The sequence below is a fragment of the Saccostrea echinata genome, unplaced genomic scaffold (assembly GCF_033153115.1).
Source record: "Saccostrea echinata isolate AGI-Se365-2 ecotype Australia unplaced genomic scaffold, CSIRO_AGI_Sech_v1 ptg000054l, whole genome shotgun sequence".
NCBI classification, from domain to species: domain Eukaryota; kingdom Metazoa; phylum Mollusca; class Bivalvia; order Ostreida; family Ostreidae; genus Saccostrea; species Saccostrea echinata.
In genome coordinates, this window is record NW_026889803.1 from 43273925 (window position 1) to 43292365 (window position 18441).

The 18441-nt window shown below is 32.9% G+C and overlaps 1 protein-coding gene across 1 annotated transcript in view; it reads right to left on the reverse strand.

Moving 5' to 3' along the window:
- LOC133204903 (atrial natriuretic peptide receptor 1-like) overlaps positions 1 to 18441 on the reverse strand; it is a 39487-nt gene that overhangs the window by 1185 nt on the left and 19861 nt on the right. The window contains exons 6-20 of the mRNA XM_061340646.1: positions 18112 to 18206; positions 17420 to 17549; positions 17083 to 17167; positions 15095 to 15233; positions 14809 to 14937; positions 12266 to 12370; positions 8959 to 9030; positions 8531 to 8702; positions 4846 to 5001; positions 4485 to 4659; positions 4197 to 4343; positions 3425 to 3548; positions 2748 to 2816; positions 2493 to 2667; positions 437 to 535 (exon numbers count right to left, since the gene is read on the reverse strand). Of these exons, the coding sequence (XP_061196630.1) occupies positions 437 to 535; positions 2493 to 2667; positions 2748 to 2816; positions 3425 to 3548; positions 4197 to 4343; positions 4485 to 4659; positions 4846 to 5001; positions 8531 to 8702; positions 8959 to 9030; positions 12266 to 12370; positions 14809 to 14937; positions 15095 to 15233; positions 17083 to 17167; positions 17420 to 17549; positions 18112 to 18206 (1872 nt within the window). The remainder of the gene's footprint in view (positions 1 to 436; positions 536 to 2492; positions 2668 to 2747; positions 2817 to 3424; positions 3549 to 4196; positions 4344 to 4484; positions 4660 to 4845; positions 5002 to 8530; positions 8703 to 8958; positions 9031 to 12265; positions 12371 to 14808; positions 14938 to 15094; positions 15234 to 17082; positions 17168 to 17419; positions 17550 to 18111; positions 18207 to 18441) is intronic.

The window sequence follows — 18441 nt, forward strand, 5'->3', positions numbered from 1 at the left end:
TTATTATGAAACTCTATAAGTTTATATAAGACTGGGGGGGGGGGGTTAAGATATATCTCAAATTCCATACTAATGATGGTATTTTGGGACATAATTTTATACACAAATAATTCTTCCTTTAAATACTAAATATAAAAAATTGCATTTTAAAATTGAAAGTACTGAATTATGATAATTTGAATTTCAAATTAAATTGTTAATACTTTGATTAACGATAGCAATCATTCATAATAATAAACACTTTGATTTACTATTATAATAGTAAACACCTTGATATTTTGAATTATAACATGAAAAAATACAGTATATTGTATTATGATTTTCTATTGTAAACTTTGGTCTACTATAGTTTACAATAAGTATTTTTGTAAGGATAAAGCTACAATTAACTGTTGGAATAAACAAAACAGTGAATGTGATGTTGTATGACCCCTACCTATAGATGTGGACTCCATTCTTGAGGCAGTGTTAACGGTATCCCCAAACAAACAATACCTTGGCATTGCAATACCAACGACCCCAGCCACGACAGGCCCTAGAATACAGCAATATATTGTTATTTAGCAAAAGAGAAGCGATTGAAATTTCAAAGTTAAACATTGAGAGCTGTAATTTTTAACACAAGAGATTATGTCCAAGTTCACAGAAAGGTATCCCTCGTACAATTAATCGGTTACCTTTATCTAAAAAAATGAGCTCGAGGTCCCCCCGCTTTTTGTGTTTTAGTGGATGGAAGGCATTTTATGGCATACTGTAACTGTTTTCGGCCAAAGATAAAATTTTTGCTAAGTATGTCAAACTTCTCTGTCAAGGTCATGAGTCAAAAATGATGTACCTTTCTAAAAGAGTTGTCATGGGTACTGTACATGTAAAATATAAAAGCCCATTTTCAATTCAAAAGATATTATCAATGTAAAAATAAAAATAAAAAAGCAGAATGTAGGTTAAACTTCAAGGTCAAGGTCATGACGTCAAAAACTGTAGTACATTCGGAAAAGTCTTGAAACAGGTAATGCACATGATTGTCAAATATAATTTGCTCTATCTTCTCTCATTCAAAAGTGACCGGCAATGTTAAAAATTTTGAAAATTAGGTCAAACTTCACGGTCAAGGTCAGGGGCTAAAATCACAGTACATTTGTTAACGATTGTCACAGATAATGCAGATGTGAAATAAGAATGCCCTATCTTCTTTCCTTCAGAAGTTATCAACAATGTTAAAATATTGGAAAATTAGGTTAAACTTGAACGTCAAGGTAACTGGGTCAAATATCATAGCACAATCGAAAACTTCTTGTCACAGGTAATACACTTGTCAAATATGAAAGTCCTATCATCTCTCATTCAAAAGTTATATCCAATGTTAAATTTTTGAAAAGTAGGTCAAACCTCAAGGTCAAGGTGTCAAAAAATCATAGTATGTTTAGAAAGGTCTTATCACAGGTTATGTACATTAGAAATATAAAATGCCTATTTCTTCTCATTAAATAGTTATGATCAAGGATGGCGATCTAGTTGGAGCGGATCAAAGATCTAATTTTAATTAGATTAGGTAAAAGTAAAGTTAATTTTTTAAGAAGTAGGTCAAAGTGTAAAAAAAATCATAGTATGTTTGGAAAGGTCTTGTCACAGATAATGGACATGTGAAATATTAAAGCTCTATCTTTTCTCATTTAAAAGTTAAAACCAAGGTTAAAGTTTCTGTGACAGACTGACAGATGAATGAAATTTAATGTCCCCTCGCTTTCGCGAAAGCGGGGGACAAAAAAACCCAAAACAAAACATAACAAAACTTGAATTGGTTCATGATAAATTACAAATCTATTAACTGAATGATATATTTATATCTATTATGAGTAACAAAATTCTTTAGGCCAATGATTATGTCCATATTATTCATGACAAGGTGATGCTCTCTGTATATATGCTTTCTCGTAATTTTGTCTGCAGTGAGTATAAGAAAGCCTGCTATAAAAACAATTTCATAATTAGAAATACTAAAAGGAAATAACTCATTTTTATAGAGGACCAAGTCACAACGAATACCCATCCATTAATAATTATCCCATTAAAGTATCTCGTAATTGACGTATATGGCTTTCATATGTCAATCACTAATTCCAAGTGTTATTTAGTAACTATAAAGAATTAGATAAAAGATGCATTCAGAATATAGATATTTTCTCTTGTCATAAACTGTAATGAGGGGATTTTCTCATTAACTTTAGTAATTAACTACTTCCTCATGCTTAGAAAATTATGCACTATCCCAAATGTTAACAGTCAAATACATCAAAGAAGGTTCAGATTAGCTTCTTGTATAAAATAACTAACAGCAAAATTTGATCTTTAAATTCATTTTTTCTTGAACATCATATTAGTTTAAATTTATAAAACATTCAAAAACTCAAAAGTCCTAACCCATTTTCTCAAAAATAATTTGTTAGACATATTAAGGTTGTCTGAGAGGTTTGTCTAACAGAAGTCCTTACCAGAATGTATACCGATTCTAATCATTAACTTTTCTTCTGGTATATGTTTGATTTTGAATTCTTGAACAGCTTTCAGAATGCTCAGTGACATGTTGGCGATTTCCATAGCATGCTTTTGTCCATTTCTGACCGGAAGTCCTGATACAACCATATACGCATCCCCTATTGTTTCTACCTGTTGATGAGTAATTCAATCCTTTAAAAAGTAATTGGTAAAAAAGGGTTTAAATTAGATTTTTTTTTAACAAAACGTACCTTATAGACGTCAAAATGATTGATTATCGTGTCGAAACATGTGTATAAACCATTCAACATGGCGACAACCTAGAAAAATATAAAGTTAATCATAATTATTTCTGGCAAGAATATCTTATTGAAAAACTTTATTAAAATATATGGTTTTAAATAATGAAATATACAGATAATGATCAGTATTTCCGCTCATAGTCCATTTAAACCAATACAAATCGGGAGCAGAGCAAACACGGACCTCCAAAAACATCAGGGGCGGATTAGGTGCCATGGAGGAGTAAGCATCCCCTGTTGACCAGTCAAACCCGCCGTGTGTTCCTTTTCATGATCGGGTAAAGGGGAAAATCCGTAGAAATTTCAGTGTGTAAAAATGGCCTAACAATTAGTATGAAAAACGTCAGTCAGCATTTGACCTAATGATAGATTGCATTTGCTGATAAGGTCATTTATCGACCATAGAACTTGATGATGACTTCAAACGAGACTGTTGATATCCTTGTTTCATCAACTTGTTGGTTAAATGTTTGCCTCGTTTAAAAAAAAATAAAAATAAAAAAATTCATAAATTTAGACAAATGTAATATTTTAAATGCCATTTGAAGACTTATAAAGAAATGATGTTGCTTATCCTTTCTACCTTTGATGAACTATTATGCGAGTATAATGTTGGTCAATCTTACCTCTAATGGTGTACTACGTGAGGCTAAGGTCGTGAACCCTACAATGTCACTGAAGTAAATGGTCACCATTTCAAACGTTTCTGGATCAACGCTGTTCCCAGACTCAAGCTGTTTGGCTACTGACCTAATAGGAAATGAATTATATGTCCATAGGCGTCAAGGGCAATGCAGAACTAATGATACGTAGCATAACTGAACTACCCTTAGGATTAGCCACCGAGATGGACTTGCCAAATAACGTATAAGCAGGTATTATTGGAGTAACAGTCGATTGCGAACAACTCAGCACTTGGCAAGAAAAAAAAGGAAGAATTACCGTACAACAGGAAGAATGGAAAAGGTAAAATAGAATCCATTAATTGTGTAGAGTAAACTTTAAGTTCCACCAAATGGTAGAGTATTGCACCTGGGTAAAAAAATACAGTAAACATGAAGGCATTTGTTCTTCATTAAAAATATTAATTGAAACTCACTATAATCCAATCCATAGGGAAATACCACTTTTGCGCCCTAAATACTCATCTAATGAAGAATTTACTTTTTTCCCAATTAATGACTCAGTAATTTTAGATGAAAACTAGATCTGCACTGGGAAGAATCCAATCAAACACGTAACAGTGTAATTGAATTTCAAATGCTAATTTATGTTGCAAAGAAGATGCAACACTACTGATTCTGCTCTTACTTACTAGTACATATGACTGTCTTTTACAATATTTTTTGACTACTGATTTATGATAGATCTTCATGTTTAAGGTCTTTTTCAACTCACGGGGGTAACAGCCTACAAAGAAGATCCTCAGCTTTCCGTTTTTCTTCGATGTATGCCTTGGTTCTTTCTGTTACAATGCTCTCTAGATTATTGGCGTATTGTTCCATCCTTCTCATTAGGTTATCCATGATATTTCCTTTTTGATGTCTATTAGCATGTAATGAAAAAGATGAGCAAAACCTTTGAAAAAGATTAAAAAAGCTAATACTCCGAAAAAAAATTGTTAAAAAAACTGATCAGACTTTAAGCAATATACATGTATCACCGAACAGTTTGAAAATAACTTACACATTCATTTTCTTAAGGGAAAAGAAAATATCGTTTAAATTAGGTCGTTCATCAGGAGTCTCTGACCAGCAATGTTGTAATAAAGTCCTAATTTCGAGACTACAGTCCATTTGGGACACATTTGGCCTGAAAGGTCCCAGGGTACCTGGTGTATCCATCACCCTCTCTATTATTTCTGTATTTCATGAAAAGAATTTCAAAACAAAAAGTGATAAAACTTTTTGTCATTCATCAAATCAAAACCACTACAGACCTGATTAAAATAAATCTACTGGGAAACCATATTTTTCTTCAAGCACATTGCAAATGGACCAGAGAATAAAAAAAAACATCCAGAGGGAAGTCTCTCAAAAAATTATACCTGCTGAAGTCAGGTCACAACCTTCGAATGGAGCACCACGAACTACTATTTCTTGAAGAGTGATACCAAAACTGTATATATCTGCCTTTTGGTAGTTGATATCTTTAGTTTGATTGAAGAGTTGTCTAAGCAACTCTGGAGCAGTCCACAGAAGTTCTATCAAAAATAAGTCATATTAGAAAACTCTGAAAAGCATATTCTACACAGATATTAAGATGAAAATGCTGCCAAAATATTTATAGTTTAGTGGGAACGTACTCCTTCCTCCGGTTGTCATTTTTGTTACCAAGAAATTGCTAGACATTGCATTGAATACATATTTATGGTCAATAAGCCGTGATTTCGTTTAAGTTTTGGTCAAGATCAATTAAGAACATATTGTAAATTCCTTATCCAGGGTATATTTATTTCATGATAAAGTTCCCTTTTGGCTTTGTTTCACTCATTCTTTAAAATTGTACAAACAATTTACATGAAAGCGACTTGAATGCTCTTTTTCCGCTCTTTAAGTCAGAAGGGAAAATTTTTTCTCTCTCCATTATAATTTTTGGTACTTGATCCGAAGAGTGTCTGTTGAAAATGTATGTGCAGTACTTGGAACAAAGATTTTCTTTTCTTAGAAGTGAAAGTCTAACTTGATCTTTCAAGAAATCGCTTCAATTGTTTATAGAATAATTATTTTTTTCGTATCCGTTTTAACTGCTAGTTCGTCTATGGAGTGTCTGGTGGTAAGTGATGGATATATCTTAAGATACTAACTTTAAGATCAAATCTATATAGTATAATAAATAACCCACAACTGTCTTTAGAATAATTAATTATTTACGTATCCATTTACGTATCCATTTTCATCTGTAGAGTGTCTTGGTAAAAGATGGATTCTAACTTTAAGATCAAATCTGGTAATATATTACTTGCAATTGTCTGTAGAATAATTATTTATATACGTAATTATTTTTAACTATAGAGTGTCTGTTAGTAAGAGATGGATATATCTTAAGATTCCAACTTTAAGATCAAATCTGGTAATATACCACATGCAGTTATCTGTAGAATAATTAATTATTTACGTGTCCATTTTTACCTATAGAGTGTCTGTTAGTAAGAGATGGGCATGTCTTAAGATTCTAACTTTTAGATCAAGTCTGTTAGTGACTATTTCTCATATCTTATTTTGAGGCCAGGAACAACCTTAAACTTGGTTCATATATAGGTCTCATACAGACAGAGCCTGCTGCCTACTCCATATATTTTTTATTACATATTAAGCTGCAGAACCGTAACTCTGTGGTTGAGAAAATTCGGACAAACAAACAGAGAGCTACAGATCCAAGTATGTTAAAAATCTTCAATTTACGGCAGCGCTTTTTTTGTCTCTTGGTTTGGGTATGCATTCCCCCAACAAAAGCATAGTATCTATTAATTAACCATTATATAATTTTGCATGTAGTTGAGTTAATTTTCACCCCCCCCTCCCCCCCCCAAAAAAAAACCCATTGTAAGCCGAGGCGCAGCCGATGTTGACAAAGGTTTTCGAGGGGTGAAAATTTTCAATGTTACACTCAACTGCATGCAATATTTATTATATTATACCGAATGTCTTATACAAATACATATTGTCTCCCGCGTGGCGCAGTGGTTAGAGCGTCTGCTCTAGAGTCGCGACGTAAGGAGTTGATCCTTATGTCTCGGGTTCGAATCCCACTGTGGGACGTGGAGACCGGTCCTTCGGATGAGGCCGTATAAACCGAGGTCCCGTGTCGCAGTAGGCGCTGGCACGAAAAAGATCCCTCACTGCTCAATGGCCGTAAGTGCCGAATATAGGACAAAATTTGCAGCTCTCCACCGGCAAATGGTGGCGTATCTATATGAGTGAAAAATTCTCGAGAGGGACGTTAAACAACATACAAACAAATACATATTACATTAAACCTTGCGCGCATAAATTCTGCGCAGTCAATATTTTCTGGAATGTCACCCGTCGTCAAGCAATGTTGACTGTTGCTACGCTGGAGGGCGTGGCTTCGTTATTCAGTAATATGATAGTGTAATAGTGTTTTTTAACAAATGTTTCTCGATGAATCAGATTCAACTAATTTACATGAAAGTACAATATATATTTTTACTCCTAATCACTGTTACTTAATTTACCTTTCAACGGTTTCAAAAAATTCTATGTGGCCTTGGAATGTCAGTTTTAATAAAGATTTGAATTCCAATTCACGTCCACATTGGAGTCAAGCTGAAATAACGGACCCAAATTTATATAGTTTATTCCTTATTTTTAGAAATGTATATGCAAATTGTCTTCTATTACAGACAATATAGATGATTTTTGACCTCCCAATAATATTTAGTTAGATTTTCTCGGCCTGTGTATTTTCTTTAGCAAACGACTATACTCCAACATGGACGTCGAAATGCCAATTTTATGAAACTGACACTACAAGGCCACAAAGGGTTATTAAGAACCGTTTTATAGCTTTAAGGTAAATAAAGTATCAGAAATAGGAGCAAAATATATGGTTAATTAACGGATATCATCCTTTAAGCTGGGGGGGGGGGGGTCTCATATAATACAATAAAAAATACCTGAAGCGAGTGACCAAAAAAAAAAAAAAAAAAAAAAAACGTAAATAGAAGATTTTTACAATGCTTGGATCTGGTAAGCTCTCTGGTTTGTCTGTACGAATTTTCTCAACAATAGAGCTACAGTTCTGCAGCTAAATACATAATAAAATGCATTCAAATATGTGGTGGCATATTTCTGCCAACATTTCTCAGATCTTTATGTCAACTTGTCAGATGTTTATCTTGACTTGTCAGATATTTATGTCAACTTGTCAGATAATTACGTCGACTTGTCATATAAAAAATCATCACGACTAGGATTTCAGTATCTTGTTATTACAGCATGTTAAAACTACTTGTCTCCATAATATCTGACAAGTCGACATAATTTTCTGACAAGTCGACATAATTTTCTGACAAGTCGGTTTGTCAGATGTTATATCGAGTTGTCAGACTCTTCAGGGCTTTATGTTGACTTATCAGATACTTATGTCGACTTGCCAGAAAAACATGTTATCAAATGATGGCCTAAACTAGGCATAGACACATTTTCATGTTGAATTTTTAAACACGTGAATAAGTGATAAGTTAACAAAAATATCTGACAAGTCAACATAATTATCTGACTGGACATAGTCCACATAATTATCTGAAAAGTGTAGGGGGGGGGGGGGGAGGGCAGAAATATGCCACCATACAAATCAAATCTAAACTTGATTTGAATTATTTTTGGGTGAAAAGAATTAATACCTCCCTCCCCCACTAACTTTACTTCAGCTTCATCGATATAATTTCCCATGTAAAGGAGTAGCAGTAAGGATGACCAAGGTCAAATCAATCTTCAAGTTCAAAGTATGCATTGACACAATGATATCTAGTAAGGTCTATGAAAATGAAATAAGAAATAAAACAATTTAGGGCTTTTAGAGCTAGTATATGCTACAAATACTTAGGCTAAATAGAGTTTTAAAGAATAAAAAGAATATTTTGGCAAGCTCTTGTGTATACATACATTGTATATCAATTTATAGAAAACATTCCAAGTTGTGTATTGTACATACATGTATGAGAAATATGTATAATAATATATGTGTAACATCCATTTGGTACCCACTGTTCATGTTAAATGATGCCTTATCCTGGAGTTGTTCGCGCCTTTCCAAATCATAAATAGAATTCAGACCAAAGTCTGTCAGCTTCAACATAAACCTGCTGTCAATGACGCAGTTAGTTCCACTTAGGCGTCCATGGTAACGAATTGGGCTTGAATGAATATACTCCAGTCCCTATTGAAAATTGTTGACATTATATTGACAAAGAAAGTAGTGTACTAGCATAAATATTTTGAAATAAATTTAATTCACCAGTCTCAGAAAGCATCTGAATGTTTGAAAAATTGCTTTCATCAGTGTTCTGCAAACTAATTTTTTGATTTGAAGATACTATTCTAATGAAATATTCATAATAATCTTACCTGAAGGTTGTTTCATGTTATTATCAGAATAAGTATTCTAAGTAAAGTATCAAATCATTGTAACTTACTTTTAGGATGTCCCATATAATGGAGTATCGGAATGACCAATCTAAGTCAATGTCATCGTTTTCTATGATATCCTACAGTGTCAAAAGATCGATTTATTCAATTAAAACAGAGAATAATAGACAACTTTCAAATGTTTTACACAGTGTACATGAAATCTCTATATAAAATTCATCCTGAATTTTTGCAAACTGAACTTAAATAGACGTTTCTTTCCTACAGAATCGTCCCTGACTATCACTAGATAACCTGAAAATATTAGTAAGGCATGATTTTGAGGAAAAGTCTTGATACATTACATTTTTAAGTCATGAACAACACCAACGCTCAAATTCCAATTTCGTCAAATTAAAGGTTACAACGTTATGTCCAGTATATATGAAATATCTTATTGCCTGAAGACTTTGAATCAAGACATGAGGGTCGTTCAATAAGTAATTCAAAATGCGTTCTAAAAGTATGAAAAGCACAAAAAAAGTTTCTTCATATTTATTATCCCTCAGAGTATTCCCTGTTAACCTTTACTTATTTTTAAAGTTTTTGTATCCATGATCTTATCATACTCTTTTTAGGAATGTTCAAAAGACACTGTTGAATAGCACTCTCCATGTACCTAAATTGTAAATTCTTGGGTTTATGGAATAAAAAGTTCTTACTATTTTTAACTGAGAACTAGAATATTTCCTTTACATATCTATGCTTAATTGCAGCAGTGTTGTCAGACACAAGAAAAATAATCCGGGACCGGTATTTGGACTTCCTTAACAGAAAATCTGCTGAACTTTCCTCAATACAATTTTAACAGATGGTCCTTCATTTGGATGAAGGTTCGTTTATTATCAGGCCTTTTGATAAAAGAGAAAACTTGTATAAGACATATTTGGAGCTCTGGCTTCATTGCAATAATAAGACGACAGCTTTCTCTCTGCTTACATTTTTTATTATTGTTCTTTCATCTGTGCAATAAAAAGTGCATCAATGTTTTGACAGCCATCATACAAGTTTATCACACCTTCTTCTTTAATAAAGTTTTTTAAAATAGACCATTGGCACATTTAACGCAAATTTTCTCTTAGAAAATAAGGCACCCATCTGATATAGAATGAAATATGGAGATAACGAACAGTAATCAAGCTCAAAACTCCATTGATGCAAATCGGGAGCAGAGCAAACATTGACCTCTAAAAACATCAGAGGTAGGATCAGATGTCATGGAGGATTAAGCATCCCCTGTCGATCGGTTACACCCTTCTTGTGCTCCTTGTTATGATCGGGCGAACGGAAAATCCATGGACTATTCAGTGTGCAAATAATGGCCTAACAATTGGTATGAAACGCGTCAGTCAGCATTCAACTTAATGATAATTTGTATTTGCTGACAATATCATTGTATGGACCACAGAACTTGCTAAATGTTGATTTTAAACAAGACTGCTGGTATCCTTGTTTAATCAACTTGTTTGTCAAAAGCTTGCCTTATTTTGCAAATTGATCGTACGTAGAGCATGCTCTTGCGTACTGAATCAACTGGGAGACATAAACTTCATATGCAGGTGATAAGGGTATATTGCTACATAAATAAGGGAAGTTGACGATTTAAAAGTTGAAGTCATCACGTTTATCATAAAGTTTGTTGTTAGGTTACCATTGACGTTTTGTTCTAGTAAAATAGCAAAATATGATACAGATGTGTCAGATTCTGTGGTATCTTTTATTTCAAGTTAACTGGGATATATCGAGTCGACATATGAATGGAAGTACATTGTAACCATTGTTAATTATTAATACAATGTACGTCGTCAGTATATTTAAATGTTGTGTTGAGGGCCACAGCAAGTGTTTTCTTCTTCTTATGTATAAGTTTTTGTACAAATTCTGCTTCATATGAATACAAGAATAGGTCTGTTAATAACGATGCGCAATCGGTACCCATGGGAATTCCGACAGATCGTGGAAGACTTGATCTCCAAAAACTACATAGATATTGTCAATCAGAAACTCAAGCATCTTTTTAATTTCAACGGAGTACTTGTGTGTAAAATATATAATCAGAATGTTTTTCAAAAAAATTATTTTGCAAATGCTCAATGACAATGTAAGTAAATTTACGGGTTCCCTTTTAATTGAAAAAGCAACTATCTTTGATGTCAAAAAACCTGAACTTTAATTTATCGTGTGGAATGGTTGTATAATGTGTTGAAAAGTCATACGTTTAGATGTATTGATTTTGGAAACGTTTTGTGATTTTAAATTTTCTTAAAGTTCCTTGGAGTTTTTTAAGTATCCACATCTGATTTTCACCACTTCTCGAATATATTGTTGTACAGCACATCTAACGTTTCTCCTTCACTGCTGTTAATATTTTAGTGAGGAGTAAAGAAAGAGGTTTGGTAGAACATTTACTGGAACCCACTAAGTTTCTTTGTCAGTAAGGATTTTTTATGATTTTAGATTCATATTTCCTTTGACAGAACTATAAACTGTGATGTTGAAATGTTAAACGTCTTACCAACGTCTTTCACTGTAAGTCTAGAATTTACAAATATCGTGTTGCTCACAAAATCGATACTTTTTGGTGTCCCTGTAAATTTTGATCGACCAGTTCAACCGCGATCTTGTAGTACTCTTTTTCCATTTTTGGATTTCTTAATCCATCTGAATACTGTACAATTGAAAGGCCTTTCTTTCCAGATATCCAAGCTATATTTTTCATATTGGTTCCTCAGCAATTTTTTAGATACGTCCTCATTTTCATCTCCTTGGCAGAGACCATTTTAAAACAGTTTTCAGCTCATTGTAGTGACCATGCTTACTTTGAAAGTAAATTTCTTTTCGAGGACTATAGGAAAAAGCGCGCAGCTTACGGTTTTTAAGTCTTAAATAGTATTTCTTGACTGTGGAAAAATAAGTTTGAAACTGTTTTAATCTAAGGAGTAAGGGTTCATGTACTTTATCATCACACTGATCAGGGATCTGAATTTGACCTTTGACTTTTTTTTGGATTATGACACACATTTAGGTCAAAATAATAGTTTACAGTTTGAACCCGTTACAATAAAGGGGTTGAAAGTTACGTCCAGGACACGATTTTGACAGACAGGCAAACAAGCCAAACCTAAGAAGTCTCATCTTTCTTGCGAGAGACGGCTTATAATTCAATTTCGATAAAAGCACTTTTCGATGAATACAATTCCCAAAATGAATATTAGATGTATTAAAATAAATCGATCTAAATCAAATGGCTCCAATATTGTCAGACTGTAGAACAGGTTTGTTTATTTTATCGATAATAATACAGATTATGTTTACCTGCAAACTTCCTCTGGGGCAGTACTCCATCAGAATGTTATTGTTACCGGGCTCAATCACAACCCCAATGAACCTTGCTATGTTAGGATGTTGTAGATGATATAACTGCAAAGAAAGACACCAATGTTAATTTTGTAAATCAACATCAGATAAAATACAAAACTGCAATTGAAAAAGAAGAAATACCTATTTTTCTAAAGAAAATGTTTCTAGAATTATGCCTTCAAACAATACATGTGTACAAATGTAACGTTACTTCTACTAGATAGTATCTTGTCTGTAGTGAATAAAGCAAGGGGGAAACAATACATTATTCATGGCAAAGAAGGAGAAGGAAAAATGTATATTGAAAAATGTTCATAGCCTTCATACCAGAAAAAAACCCAATACACTGTATTGGGTTTATGAATTATTCAAGGATTTCTACATTTCAAAGACACTACGGACTACACTCATGTAGTTTAAATCTGATATTTAAAAAGAGCAGATGAACATCCTTTGTACAATAGACGTTGCATTCTGTATGATTAAAAGTGATATGACGAAGCAGAATAATGAATCTCATTTTGGATGTTTATTAAAAAAGGAAAGCGTCGACGTGACAAGTTCTTTTCACCATCTTGTTAAGAAGATACACATTTACGCCTATTTTTCTTGGTGTTAAACTGACGTCACAAACACCAGATGTGTAAATTCAACACATGATCTAGAAATTCATAGATATTTAAGCAATCAACTATAACCTCATCAAATCACTGACATTTATGTATACTAATGTCATATTAGAAGATGATTCACTAGCAAGACTTTCGTTGCAATTCAAAGGTTTTACGTTATAAGTACTTTGTGTATTGCTACATGTGTCTATACATCGTACATATCACTATTGCATTTTTTGGGTTATTTTCCTTAAAAGGCACTCTCAGAAAAAAAGAAAGAAAATGAGCACAAATATATAATAAATAAAGTATTTGATAAAGTTCACACTTGCCACCAGCAATTTGAAAATTGAAATGAAAATGGCAAAGGTTTCAAGGAGGGGTTTCTCAACAATCATGCAAACCACACTCTTGAAACTGAATCTTTTCTCTATTATTAGTCCCCTACCGGTGAAACCGGGGGGGACTATAGGTTTCCTCGGAGTCTGTCTGTCCGTCTGTCTGTCTGTCCGTCGGTCCGTCTGTCTGTCTGTCAGTCTGTCCCACTTGGTTTTCCGCATTTTTTTTCTTAACGCTTACAGATATTGAGCTGATTTTTGGTATGTGAGTGTATATTGATAAGTTACAGATCAAGTTTGAATTTCGTTCCGCTTCATTGATTTTTGGGGGAATTACGGCCCTTTTAATTTTCAAGGGTTTTCCGCACTTTTTGTCTAAACGCTTGCAGATATTGAGCTGATTTTTGGTATGTAAGTGTATCTTGATGAGTTACAAATTAAGTTTATGCTACGTTCCGCTTCAATAATTTTTTTGATGGAATTACAACATTTTAAATTTTGATGGGAACCAGATTACACTACCGGTAGGGGACTAGTATTGCTAATGCAATACTCTCAGAATGCTTGTTTTAATGTTCTTCATCTAAAAATTTGTAATATATATATATATATATATATATATATAAGGAAATTGATGTTGAAATAAGATTTCGCATAAGCTATAACAGAAAATTAATGTTGGAGATAAGCTGCAATTCAAGTTGTTTTGCTATAGAATATTTTTCCAATTTCTTTTCGATTGTTTCCAGCGCAAGTCAGACCGAACAACATTCAAATTAATTCCAATAATCTTGTGCAAATAGATTTTTTATTTGTAAAATTGCTATTTTTCCCCCTTAATATTACCAAAAGCTTTTAATTTTAGAATTATAGGGGAGGGGAGAGAAAAAAGTACGAATCAACCCTGAATCTCAAAAACAGTTGTCTGGGATGTTATAATTATGCTATAGAAACCTTGACCGTATTTTATGATATAAATAATAAAATGAATATATGGTAGAACGAGCTTTTTTCGGAGGTAAAAAGATATATACAGCTTACATTCAGTCATCAAAATACAACAGAAGGAATTTCCTGTAATGAGAATTGCCACTTTTTCTTCAACACCTTCTGATCCTTTTATCACTAAACCTCTTCTATAATAAGGTCGCCCGCGTGGCGCAGTGGTTAGAGCGTTTGCTCTAGAGTCGCGAAGTAAGGAGTTGATCCTTACGTCGCGGGTTCGAATCCCACTGTGGGACGTGGAGACCGGTCCTTCGGATGAGACCGTATAAACCGAGGTCCCGTGTCGCAGTAGGTGCTGGCACGAAAAAGATCCCTCACTGCTCAATGGCCGTAAGTGCAGAGTATAGGACAAAATTTGCAGCTCTCCACCGGCAAGTGGTGGCGTCTCCATATGAGTGAAAAATTCTCGAGAGGGACGTTAAACAAAATACAATCAATCAATCTTTTATAATAAGCCTTATTTTATTTACACGACGTCAATGCTTCCTCGAATAAACAAAACCCTCATAATAAAACTTTAGTTTCCACGGCAAAATTATACCTCTCGAAACTCTCGTAAAACTTCTTTACTTTGTTCCACAGTTTTTAATTTCAGCTTCCGGATGGCTACTAGGTTACCTCTGCACATTCCGACTTGAGTAAAAAGTTGCTGAATATCTCCTTCACTTCCCTGTAGAATAAAAGAACAATGCAACTTATTAATTCTGGTCAAAGATCTCAAGTGGATTGTATTGAATTTTGATGCTTTTTATATTGTATTTTTTTTTTCAAGAAAATTGAAGTATACATCTTGATGAGTGTGTGCTCTATAAGTAGTAATGACATACCCTTGAAGATTGCTCTGTAATGATCGAGAGTCTCGATTTCGATAGGAACGAACCCTGAAGGTCTCCTTTCTTTAACTGTATTTCGTCATACTTAACAAGAAATACTTTCTTTTCTAGCTCCGCATCCAGACGTATTTTTCTGAAAAAAAGAAATGAAAAAAGTACATATCTATAAGAAATAATACACGTATATTCAATATTATAATGTCGATATTAAAAAAAAATTAAAATATATCTATTCATTTCATAAGTCAGATGACTTATCTCAGAATCCACTAATGCCCTCATACAATGTATAATAATCGCCATATAATACAGATAGATCTTAACAGAAAAAGGTTACTGTGGAAATAAAAAAGAGAAAAGTTGACAATCTTTTTCAAATACACCCCACCCCTAAATATAGCACTGAACGTAGTAAAGAGGTCCGAATATTTGAAAATAAAAACCTAAGATCACCTTCCTACTGATCTTAGATGAACGGATTAATGGATCTAATTTTTATCCAAATTGGCAAAGCCATTAATTAGATTTCTTGCATATTAATGTTTTCTCTCTCTATAAATTGAGTACTTTCAGTTCAACCATGCTTTGTTGGTTCTTTGTGTGTGAGTGGATTTGTTTAATATGAATTGATCCAAAAAAGGATGAAATAAACAAGCTACAAAAAAATGATTTAAAATTTATTTATTTCTATTTTTTCATTAAGGAATGTCATCTTCTTTATTGTCCATGTGGTCTTCTCCCATATCATAAGAATTGAATATAAATATATTATCAGTTTATCATTGGTAAGGAAGTATCAGTGTACAAATAGGAAACCTAGTATCAATTAGTCCTTTAGAATCATTGACAAAGCTATGTGAGTATAGCATTTTTGAGCGATCCGAAAAAATTACTTCCTCCGCGTGACAAATTATTATTTTGAAGGAGATGATCAGCCAAAAATGGATTTACCTTTTGTTTTCATTGAAACACTATCTGAAGGAAAATGTGAAGATCTAATAGCAATCTTTTCATTTGATTTCTATAAACACAGTTTACTTTTATATCATTTCAATTCTAAAGTTCATTTAAAAAAACAACAACAATTAAACAGATACTAGTAAACAATAATTTCCTGTTGATACTTTAGTTCCACTGGTTTGTATGTAAAATAGTGAAAAAAGACGGAAAAGTTGTAAATCTATTTGAAATATCTTTTATAGTTTTACATTTACAGAATATGTATCCTGAAATTTAATGAACCAAACTTGTATTATGTTTCATTGAAATCAAGCCAAAGTTTTAGGAGAAGTAGCTTTTTCGAAAGATTCCCAATGATTATTCTTTTTATATGGCAAGACCATTCATCGAAATGTTAAATTTATTTATGGATGGAATCATGAGCCTTGGTATAGTCTATTTAAATTCGAAGTGTTAATGAAATTGGATCCAAATTGCAGAAGTATTGTGGCATTTTGAAATAGTTCCACACATTAAACTAAATGTATATTAGTAATCATGGCAACACCGTTTGTTCATATAAAAACCAAAAAGACTTGTGTACGTTGATATATTGTATTCATGTATCTAATTACATTAACAACAGATCAGAACTGAAAACATTATGAAGAATTTCAGAGATTTTTCTATTTTCAGTAGCCAAAGCAACGCCGTTTGTAGGAATTGAAGCCAAAACTGAACAAAATAATTATGTTCTTTAATTGTGTACGAGTTTTTATCGAAATAAACCTGTAGGAAGACTACTAGTAGTGTTTTAAAAGAATTTCATATACACTGATATTTTAAGTAACAATGACAACACCATTCATTGAAATAAAAAAAACGAAATGCAAATGTATAGAATCAAGTATCTTAGAGTCATCCATTTATGTACCAAATTTGACTGAAATCGGATATAAAAAAGGGAGAGTAGTGCTTTGGATTTCTTTTGATGGCGACAGTCATATAGAAAGACAACACCCCTGTGTATTCATTTATTTTACCTAAATACTATGTATCCAATAATAGCAGAAATAACCAGAAATACGGCAAAGGACAGTGAAACCGGAAGAAGAATATCAGCTGGCTCTGAAAACAATTTAAAAAAATCAAAAAATTTACATTTAGTATGATTCTTATGTTTACATTTAAAAATTATTTTGAAACATTTCTCTCGGTCTCTGTTTATCGGTGTCACCAATCTTTTATTGGTCCTGTTAACAGTTTAGACATTTTTGTTTATAAAAGCTTTCAGAATCTCATCTCATTCATTATTCGCATGCATATTGATCAATAATCAACCTGCAAAAATAAATACTTTTGCATACAGTGTAAGCATACCTTGAACGATACATTTGTCATTGCGAAAACCACAGCGAGGTACATCCGGTGGAATGCCGTTTGGCCAGTTGATCTCTACCTTTGGGTTCCTTACATACTTCTGGGTAGCTCCACGAAATGTTCCTATTAACTATGAAAAGGATATAGATAGGATTTAAGAGTAAAATGTTTTTAATTAGATCTCTCTCTTTTCACTTTAATGTATTGTTGATTATAATTATATGACCTTGATAATTTTTAACCTTTGAGATACATGTATGATCTTTAGTTCAATGTCAATGCAGTTTTGGGGGGTAATTAGCAACAATATATACTCGTTTGAATTTATTTAAATTGAGAGTCCCATATTTATGGCCCGAACATGATTTGATGTTAGACAGACAACCGTGCCAAAATTAATGCATTTCATTATCAGCGCATGAATGAATGGAAAGGATGTGCATAAAATATGTATATTATAATGTATATTAGTAGTTTGACAGGACTTTGGATATAAACGAATAACTTTTTTTGGTTAGTAAATAATGGTCTATTAAGAACTAAATTAGGAATCGAATTGACATGAACTTGCCGATATCTTATTACATACTTAGTGTAGAGGAGTAGGAGATTTGTTAATTTGATTTTCGCTCGATTTCAGTTTTAAGTTACACAAAATGTATGTTATCATTGCGACAACTGTAGAAAAATACCGTGAAATTCCTCGATTCCGTATCCTGCATATGAAAAATGTCGAAATCAGCTATTCTGTCTCCTAGCGCATCAATTGCTACAGGCCCCGTTATCCCTGGAAAATAATAAATTTAATTCTAATGTTCATTATGGTGAAATACCCTATGGAGTATCGAAGATTAAAATCTTCGATCCATGACCACAAAAATGTCTAGGAGCATTTACTTTAAGATAATATCTTAATTAATCAGAACTGCCCCTGCATAAAACCAAAAACGACGTGAGTCAATATCGTGAAATGCATTTTAAAAAACTTCAAACTTCGTTCACTAATCAAAAAATAACCACTC